Here is a 10000-nt window from a genome sequence, read left to right as displayed (position 1 = left end):
AACCAGCCCAAATCACCCCGGCTCCACTTGTCTGAATTATCAAATCTTCAGGCTTTACTTGGGAGATCCATGATTGATTTCTGAGAGGTTTGCGCATACTGAAAATGCTTTTTAAAGTATGCCTTTCTCCAACTTTTGCCTGGAGCCAACTGTCCCCTTTTTTTAAAAAAAACAAACAAACAAACAAACCTCTTTCTTTTTTCTTTTTGTGCTGTTGTTTTGGTCAGGGTCATCACTATAGAAAGCGTTTTTGTTTGTCTTTACTGTTGCCAGCCCAATTAAGACAGAGTAAGACACAGTTCCCGAGCGTGCTTATGATTATGACCCGACGTTCTCTCTGCTTTGCGTGTCAGACACACCGTTTCCATTTCCCATAAACACATGACTCTGCAAAGCAACCTCTGCCTTCTGTGAGCCAGACACTTGGCCTTACATCATGCAAACGCCTCATCTGCTTGCCATTCATTAAAGAGCCCACATGCTGTCCATCTACAGGTGACTGCCAAAGATTTAAAGTACCCTAGAGTGTTGGGGGAGTTTTAGCCTACTTTTTTTGAGTTTTGTATTAAAAGAACATCACAAGCAATATCCTGCATTCTTTTTTTCCACTGTCTTTTGTTGTTGTCAACATGCTCTGCAGCTATGCGGGCATGTGGCGAGTGCATCCAATTATGTGGGAACTCTTCCTTATGACATCAGTGTGGCTGTTGTAATCTAAAAATGTGACAAATTGGTCTGGGCTGCAAAAACGCAATCTGTTGTTGGGTTTCTCTTGATTTGTTTGTGTATGCAATGCACTGCCTTCCTTCGCCAAGGAATCTGCACTACTTCAGATGACGAGTCACTGTCCCAGAGATGGTACCCTCTCCCAAAGCAACTAGAAATGGAGTTGGCGTCAAACGAAGCGTTACTGTAATGGACTTCCCTTTTGCAATGGCCTACTGTTTACAACCACTGATTGGACAGCTGCTTGGCATTTGTACAGTGCAGTGAATTACCAAGAGGGCACAACAAAAATCAATTTTTAAACAACTTTTAATTCTCCTTTCATACAAAATATTTAATAAATATGACTTTTCAAAAAAATATTGCCAGGAACACCTCAAAAAACAAAAACATTCTAAAGTTTTTTTAACACTAATGTCAAAAGCTGGACACAAAATGTCACTGTGTTTTCAAAGTATTGTACAAATGAATGAAATATGATGATTTTTCTTTTTTTTAATGAAGAGCCTTTTTTGTAAAAAAAAAAAAAAAAACAACACAAAAAACAAACAAACATAAAATAACAGTCCATGTACACAGAAACAAAAACAACATAGACTACCAAAGAGCAAGGCAGTGTTCTACAGTGTTCCCCTTGGCCCCGTTACTGTTCAAGTATTCAATGCCTAGCTTATGACGTCATGCAATCTAAAGCCAGCAACGTGAAATGGTGCAGCATTCTGAAGCATGTGCTACCTCAGGCACAAAGCAGACTGACAGTTTCGCTTGTCGTGGGATTTTGCAGTGGGCATCCAATAAGCTACTGAAGATTGTTCCCTTAAAGCAATCATGTCTTTGTTGGTGGCAAGCTATCGGTCTGCCACTGCGTTTAAGTTCAACTCCAAAGCTCCAAAGCTTTTTTTCCTGTTGACTATTTTCTTTTTACCTTACTTGCCTTCCGTACTTAAAAAGAAGTCCTGACCAAAGTGAATGTGAAAGATAGAACTTTTACACTTCTGTTTTTTTTGTACAAAGACCAAAACATTTGGTCGTCTTATAATTTTGGCATTTTGAAACACGAAACAAAGTTGTCATCAAAAAAATAAAGCTGTAAGCTCACAAAGCTATCAAAACCTTCAAAACTAGACAGTACATATAAATAAAAAAGGAATGGTATTTAAGGCTCTTGATTATTAAGTTAATAAATCAAATATACACAGTGATTAATTGAAAAATGTACATATCTACACAAAATGATCTAAATTGACACTTTGAAATTCTTCATATGGCAGCAAACTGCTAACCCATCCCACCCCAAGAAAAAAATAATAAATAATAAAGTTTTTTTCCATTACTATTTTCATTTCTGATTGTTGCTGTGGTGTGGAGCTGCAAAGGCACGTTCAGTACACAACTAGAGACGAACCAGTCAGAGGGCACTTTCATGTTAACATCTCCTCTGACTGGTGTCCTTTTAGTTTCTTTCTTAAGGAAAAAATAAAAAAAAGTGATATAAAGTAACACTTGTGAACACTTGTTGCAAAATACACTGTGTCAGGGGTATAATGGCAGGATACGCTCACATATCCACCTGTTGAATGTTTGAAATGTGGCAGGAAGTCATTTGAAATTCATTTGTTTGCATATTATTATGTGAAATGCAGCACTTGGTGTCCAGCCAACCACAGCAACTATCAATTGCCAGTGTAAGCCAGCTTGTCAAAACTTAAATTAACACAGGGATTCTATGCAAATAATAACCTTAGAGTCATGAATATGACAAACAATTTAAGAACCACACATCTCCAACGTACTGTTATCCTTCCTTCCCATCAACCAAGACGTGGAGGAGGAGGAGGAAGAAGAAGGACTTCAGCGGGTCAGGGACTTTGTAGTGTTATTATTATTTTTTTGCACAGCAACACAGTTGCCTGCTATACAATATAGTCCACCCTGTTTAAACTCTGTGCTGTTTCCAAGTCTCTGTTGTCTTGCTTGTTAGTCCAGTTTGGTTTTTTATTGCTGGATGTGCGCTCGTCCCGCTCCACCAGTGTGTAGGCCGGCTGCTTGGTGAAACGGGCCTTCTGCAGGTGTTTGTCCACTACGTCCTCGTCCTCCGGCTCGGGGTTATGTTGTGTCCTAATTTTGGCGATTATGGAGTTCTTGCCCTCAAAGTCTTTGATGGCCACCATGTGGCCGCTGCCGTGCTTGTCGATGGGGTTCTTGATCTGGTTGAGCTGCTCGCGCACGTTGTTGGTCGTGTTGTCCTCCGCGGCTGCCGAGGCTGCCACGTTGCCATGGCCACTCTGTTTCCGACGGCGACGTATGCACCAGAGGAAGGCAGAGGTCAGGGCCAAGATCCAGATGACGATGAAGATGGAGCTGAGCAAGGGGACCAGGTAGTCTGCAGAAGTGGAGAAATTAACATCAGCATTAGAGTTAAGTCTAGGATTCACGCTCCAATTAGCTGTACAAGCAGCTTGCTTCACAACTTGATCATTCCACATGCTTTATCAGGAGCTGCCATGTTTTCACAAAACTGCAATTTGGTGTAGCTGTAATGTTTTTGCAGCAACCAGAGATGACCTCAACGTTCCAAAGACGAGAGCAGGAATTTGTTGTAGCATCGTGTATAACAGAGTGCAGAGATCTTCCCTGCAGTTAGAAAACGTTCCTCGTGCCTGCTCTGCTCTGGCAGATGCATGGTCAAGAGCCAAATTATAATGCATTCCAAAGGTAATCAAGGAAATTACTTAAAGCATGCACAAACCCCACAGTTAACATAATTAAGAGGAAGTGATCCTAATGCCTCATTTTAACCTCGCTGAGAGGGGAAAAAGGAATTTGCTTTTTGTGACGAGCTGGAGACCGGTTGTCTGGGAGCAGGAGGTCTACGGCTGCCATTTTGATAAATGACACTGCGGAGGGTGACCCAGGCGTCCAATTGGAGCCCTCTCCAGCTGGCAAAGTCAGCCAAGCAGCCAGGCCTGCTGCCTTCTCCTTGCATAAGGCTTCACTAGTGCTCCTCGGAGAGCAGACCTCAGCAGAGGAGAGAAAATGGGCCTGGCCGTGAGTGCGAAAGGAAAAGGTGGTCTACTACGAAGCCAGGGCCAGACGTTTAGTTTCTCAAAAACCCAATTGGGGCAATGGGAGAACGTTACCAGACACCCGCGCACTGTGCTGTTCTTCCAAGGCTGTGAGTGCCTCGCGAAGAGAGCATTGCCAAAAGGCGTCAGACTTAAAACTCTCCAGAGGACGGTTCTTACCAGTTTTAGCGTGTCGCCGATGCACTCGGACCTCTGTGACGGCGGCAATGATGGAGTTGTTGCCGTTCCTCTTGCTCACCAGGTCGATGATCCAGTCCGTGATCTGTTTCACCGGGCTCCGGTCTATTCTGGGCTCATCAGTCGACTGAGGGGGGAAAAGAGGAGAAAGTGGAGATTGAAGGGGAGGTCTTGGCAAGCGGGTTTGATGCTTTAGAGAAACTAGAGTATTCTTTTTTTTTTTCTTCCACTCCTCTGGTGTTTTGTTCTACTTGCTTGGCTGCTTTGTCTGCCCCATCTGATTGAGGGAATAAAGACTGCAAATTGCACCACCAAAGCATGCCTAATCCATGTAGAGAAGACCTCAGAAGGGCTCACAGCACTTAAAACGGGGTTTGGCTCCAACTGGAATTCCTTTTCCATTGGCCTCCCACACGCTATTTTGCACTACACTAAAGTTGACCTTACAACGTATGGCTGGCGTTATGGAACTTACAATGCTGACGTGAATCTCGTTGTTGGCGGATGACGATGGCGTACAGCTGATGATCACAGAGTTCTCCATTGACAGGTTCCTCACCAGGTAGAGGTTCCTCAGCTTGTCGCAAATGTTCTCGATGCTCAGCGACTGCATAGTTGGAGATGGGGGGAGGCAGGGGGATAAAAGGGATAGACAGAAAGTGGACATTTAGTTTTTCATTTAGTATTAGTACATTTCAACATACTGTATAACTGTCGGACATCATCATATCTTCATTCCACTAGCATCTCTCCCCCTTCCCATCTTTCTGGCCTGTCACTAGGACAAGGCTCTGGTGTTCAAATGAGGAAGGATGTACAAGGCTTTTAAGGGAAGTCCTCTGGGAGAGTGGTTTGGGGCAGAGCAGCTTGGGAGACAGAAGAGGGTTAGGAAAACAAGCTAGGCACGGAATGAGGCGACACTACAGCGCTTGACAAAAACACAACCCAATTGAGTTATTTAAAGACGAGCAGAGGATGATGGAGGCGAATGGAAAAAGAGAAAGACAGATGGACAGTCGATGGTGAGAAAACAAAAGACAGACCAAGAGATGAGAGGAGATGCTCTGTCAATGTCCAACTCTTGTCAGTCAGTCAGTCTGTCTCTTTCTCCCCCTCATACACACACGCACAAACACATACACACGCACGCGCACACACACACACACACACACACACACACACACACACACACACACACACACACACACACACACCCCTCTCCAAGACCGTCCCCTAGCTTAGTCCAGCGTCACAGGCCAGTGACAGGCAGACCGCAGGCTCACGCATTTGTCACTGTCCGCCGTCACGCCTGCTGGTCTCGCAGCAGCCAATTATGGCGGGCTGGCGCAGTCGCCCATGGTCACTCACTAACACTAAAAGGGACTCTAGAAGCTCACGGGATATTGGCAGCAGGGGAGGGATTATGGCGTGGTATGGTATGCCCCTGGCCTGGACGCGAAGTCATGGGATATTAGCAAAGGAATGCTACAGCAAGGGAGGAAAAGAGACTGTAGAAGGACTCGGAGAGAGAGAGAGCGCAAGAGAAGATGGGACTGAGAGAGAGGGAGGGAGAGAGACAGAAATGGTTGTGGTGGGTGAGGGGGCTGAGACCAGGAGAGAGAGATGGAGAGAGAAGAGGATGAGACGAGGAGGAAGAAAGAGATAGATAGAGAGAGAGGAGAATGGGATAAAGACAAAGGCAGAAGCTTTGGAGACTGGCAAGGAGGGGAGAGCTGGAGCTCAGACCAACGAACTGAGTGGAGTTTGGCCTGGCTGGAAAAATTTCCCCACGAGGCACATCCCAGGGTCTTAAGAGAACCTGATCTTCCATGGCCCACTACTCCTCATGCACTATTGAATTAGAGCGTAAGGGGAAAGCCAGAAGGAGGGAGGGAGAGAGGGAGGGAGGGGTTGCTGTGCTGCAATGTGGCCGAAACTCCCATAATTCAATCTCTCTCACTCACTCACACACACACACAAACTCATTCTTTTCTCTCTCTCTTGTTTCTCGCTCTCCCTCTTGTTCTCTCTATCCATCTCTCCTGTGTCTGCGGGCCTGGCGGGCGGGCGGGCGGCAGTGACTCACTTGAGACATGATGTCCTTGTTGAATGTGAATGTGATGTTGGCACAGCTGCTGTCCTGGTAAGGGGAGCCGGGGTGGCATTTGGAGGGCGGGGGCGGAGGGAGGGGCCAGCACTCCCCCTTGTCCTGGCAGGGCTTGGTGAAGCAGTGCTCCTCCCGCAGGGGCACGCACTGCTGGCCCACGGGGCACGCCACGCGCTCCTTGCCCGACACGCCAAACGAACAGGTACGGGGTCCACACCACATCTGGTCGACCAGAAACGGAACGGCCGGGAAATAACACAAAGGAGATGGAAGTCAATAAAACAAGTTCCTCAATACAACCACAATCACTGAATCAGCACTTAACACTGAATATAATCAAATAAATCCCTTCAAATTTGCATACATCCTAACAACCATCACAATTGCAAGGTGAACACAAAAAACAAATACCCTTTTTCAAAAGTGACACACAGAAACCCACACACACCTTGGTACAGATGACTTTCCCACTGGAGCATTGGCAGGTGTTGCAGTCTTTCTCCCACTTCCTGCCATCCGCAGTGACGTGTCCGTTGAAGATGCAAGGCTGACCAGTCACTAATGCGACACACAAACATGACAACCCCAAGTCAGACTACAGTAGAGCGATGGGCGGTAGCTAAAACCCTCAAGAACCAAGGCATCAGGTTACCGATTTTTGAAGAGCTTGTCCATGAAACTCCACAGGCAAATCAAGCCCTATGTACATAGTATGTATTCCATAGTAACAGTTTCATTGCTCATTGCTGAGAAGGGAACCAATGTAGAGTTTCGCTCGAACTCTCCCTCCTCTCCAATGTTGTACTCAACCTTGAGCTGCTCTCCCTCGGCTACAGTATTTGTTGGAATAGGCCTACAGTAGCGTGCCATAATAACCACCACTCAGTCTCCTGAGCAATTAGCTCCTCTCCTCCCTCTTTCACAAAAGTAACCATCCCAGCTACCTGAATTCAGAAGATACAGTCCAGTGCCACATATTCCAAATTACCTGGTGTCACCTGTCCAATTGCCCTAATTGGACAGGTACAACCAGGTTTTTTCCCCGCAATATGTGGCACTGGATTGTAGCTTCTGAATCCATGTTGTCCATCCCATCGTTGTGAGGAACATAGTAATAATAATAATAATAATAATAATAATTGTATTTGTAAAGTGCTATATCATACAAGGCATGTAACTCAAAGTGCGTAACAAATGGAAAAAAACATCATTGTTAGAGACAGACTTAAAAGGAGAGGTAGAGAGGAGAGGCAGAAATAGCAGGAAGGCAAAGGAAGAAGAGATAGATAGAGATTGTAGAGTCATAAGGTCAACGTAGGTTAGGACCAGGATTCTTAGAGACGTAAGGTCCATAGTGGCTGGGTCTAGCGTAAGTCATAGATAGTCACACTGAATTTGGGTCCTCATAGGACCTTCTCAGTGGAACCCTGGACCCACCTTCTTGGCACTGGATCCCAGAACGGCCGGGTGGGCACAGGCAGCGGTAGCCGTTGATCTCGTCCACACAGGTGGAGCCCAGCGCACAGGGTGAAGATTGGCACTCGTTTATGTCTGAAAGAGAAGGACACTACTTTGAACGGTCTTTCTTTGTTGACACAGTTAGCATGACAAGAGAGTGGAGAAGTGTATGTAGCATAGCAGTGTGAAAAGGGAATCTAAAAAAGGTTTTGAGCACATTATGTGTAAATGTAGGGTGAATACAAAAGAATGATGAAATACTGTCAAGTGTTTTCTAATGCCGCAGAAGGTTTAGTGCATTGTGAAGGATGTGCTGACAAATTTCACTTGGGCTAATCTCCATTGCCCTCAGGGCCAAAGGCAAAATGTCAAAATCTCTACTGTCAGACTACTACTCCTACTACTACTTTCCGAGCCGTCAGATCAATATTTTCCCAGCATTGATAAGTACTCTAAAGTAAACTTGGAAATTAATTAGAGACTCGTAAACTAGCCAAACAAGTCTGGCACTCCCAATTCAGCCACGCAACGTTGTGGTGCAAGTCACAGAGCCCTGGGAAGCCAAGTCAAACAGGAGAGAAGGAGCCAAACCGTTTTTTTTTTTTTTTTTTTTTGCTTTTGAGTATGACAAACATCTACTCAAGACAGTGAGACAGCCTGTGAAAACAGCAACTCCGTGGAAGACACGGATGAGTCGTTTAATGGGATGGGTGGGAGAAACAAGGCAATGATTGCCTGGAGACAGCAGAGGAGTGAAATAGCATAACGAACGAAGATGAACCGTTTCATGCAGAGGCAGAGCCTCTATTAGAAGCTTGTTATTACCAAAATAGTTTTATTGACCAAGCGTTAATCTGTCTCGCACTAATGTCATAGCAATGTTGCTACGATGTAGTGGAGTTTTTTCAGCATAGACTGAATCGGATCGCCAGCGATCCCATCTGCACCAAAAGTCATGTTATCGTGTGAGTCTGCAATCCCTCCACATGCCACTAGGGGTTGTGTACGTACAGTTTGATAAGAAAAAGACACAACATAGATCTGTGACCACGGGGGTTGGGGGATGGAGCCAGAGCGCTGAGAGACAGTCGGTGCGGAGCACAGTCTGGGTGAGGGGGCTTGTTTGGCGACAGGCCCAGAGCGTGGCTAATTGAATGACTCGAAGTCGCGTATGCATTTCCCCCCTGGCGGAGGCTGTTCCCTGGGTCCCCTTTTGCGAGAGACAGCCTTCAGCTCGCCTCCGGCCTTCATAAGCGCGGGGGGATAAAGCAGGGATCCGACATGGATGAGCAAGCTGAGCCCACTGGATCATCCAGCCATTCGCCCCGCAGAGCAAAATTGGAGAGAGGGAACACAGTGACCTGAGACAGTTACAGGCGGCAGGGCTGGGTTTGAAGAGTGAGAAGAGGGGGTACAGATATTTAGTCAGGCCGTGCCCTCCTAGTGACGCAACACCTTCAGCGTAGTCAGGCCAAGAACAATACAAATATTGATTCCCTGCTCCCGAAAAATTGGGAACTCCTCCCACTGTGTCGGGAAGCAAACAACCATTAGCAAACCAAGGGAGGCGGGTCAACCATGCTGATTGGGAGACGTTAATTGTTATGCTCTTGGTCAGACCAAGTCTTGAGGAGATTTGAAAGTCGATGATAATCAGGCTAACAGACATTGGTCCTAGTTACGGTTACTTACAGGCGGAAGGGCTGGGTGGTGCAATGTCTCTGGCTAGGTTGGGGCTGGGTTTGAGCTGGGCATGACAAGTGAGGGCACAGACATTGACCCCAAGGTGGCTATAGGCGGCTAGCCTGACTCTCCCCACACCTTTGTGTATTTGCGAGGGGGTCTGGAGAACCTTCGGATTCACCCTGCTCCCAAACCAAAATGCAGTAGAACCAATCAGGAGCGAGGGTTTTCTTTTTCCAAAGATGTGACGTAGTCCAAATCTAAACGTAGTGGAGCAGGGACAACAATGGCTGCAATATGGACTCAGTCATTGGCATTGATTCTGTAATTTTGCCTGTGTTTTTGAATCTGTGAGTAGTTAAACTAGCACTTCATTAAAATTGTCAGACAAATGTTTCCCCAATCAAGTGCAACAATTAAAAAGAAAAAAGGCTTCGCAGAGCTAGGCCTATGGTGTAGCTCCAGATGAATGTTGGTGGAGCAATGCGGAACCCATGTATCTGGCTAGAGTCAGGTTCATAGGTGGCAGGGGGCGGGTGGTGAAATGCAGCTGACTGGGTGGGTTTGGTGGTGCAGCGTTTTGAAGAATGAGGAGAGAAGGGATATAGACAGTGACCCGTGCATTTATGGGTGAGGCAAAGCTGGGCGGGCAGGAAGGACTTACTTATGCGGCAGTCTGGACCTGCAAAGCCTGGGGCACACTCGCAACGGTACCAGTTGTCTCCGTCCACGCAAGTTCCACTATTGTAGCTACAGAGGAGAG

General features: G+C 46.3%; 1 protein-coding gene across 1 annotated transcript in view; it reads right to left on the bottom strand.

The window, feature by feature from the left end:
• Positions 1 to 1017: 1017 nt before the first annotated feature.
• Positions 1018 to 10000, bottom strand: part of jag1b (jagged canonical Notch ligand 1b) — a 48418-nt gene continuing 39435 nt past the window's right edge. Inside the window, exons 20-26 of the mRNA XM_063191368.1 lie at positions 9902 to 9987; positions 7534 to 7647; positions 6545 to 6654; positions 6076 to 6318; positions 4465 to 4596; positions 3972 to 4116; positions 1018 to 3109 (exon numbers count right to left, since the gene is read on the bottom strand). Coding sequence (XP_063047438.1) covers positions 2640 to 3109; positions 3972 to 4116; positions 4465 to 4596; positions 6076 to 6318; positions 6545 to 6654; positions 7534 to 7647; positions 9902 to 9987 — 1300 coding nt within the window. The 3' untranslated portion in view covers positions 1018 to 2639. The remainder of the gene's footprint in view (positions 3110 to 3971; positions 4117 to 4464; positions 4597 to 6075; positions 6319 to 6544; positions 6655 to 7533; positions 7648 to 9901; positions 9988 to 10000) is intronic.

Source organism: Engraulis encrasicolus, chromosome 24 (assembly GCF_034702125.1).
Source record: "Engraulis encrasicolus isolate BLACKSEA-1 chromosome 24, IST_EnEncr_1.0, whole genome shotgun sequence".
Classification (NCBI taxonomy): domain Eukaryota; kingdom Metazoa; phylum Chordata; class Actinopteri; order Clupeiformes; family Engraulidae; genus Engraulis; species Engraulis encrasicolus.
The sequence above is the reverse complement of the archived record's forward strand: the minus strand, read 5'-3'. Positions and strand labels throughout refer to the sequence as shown.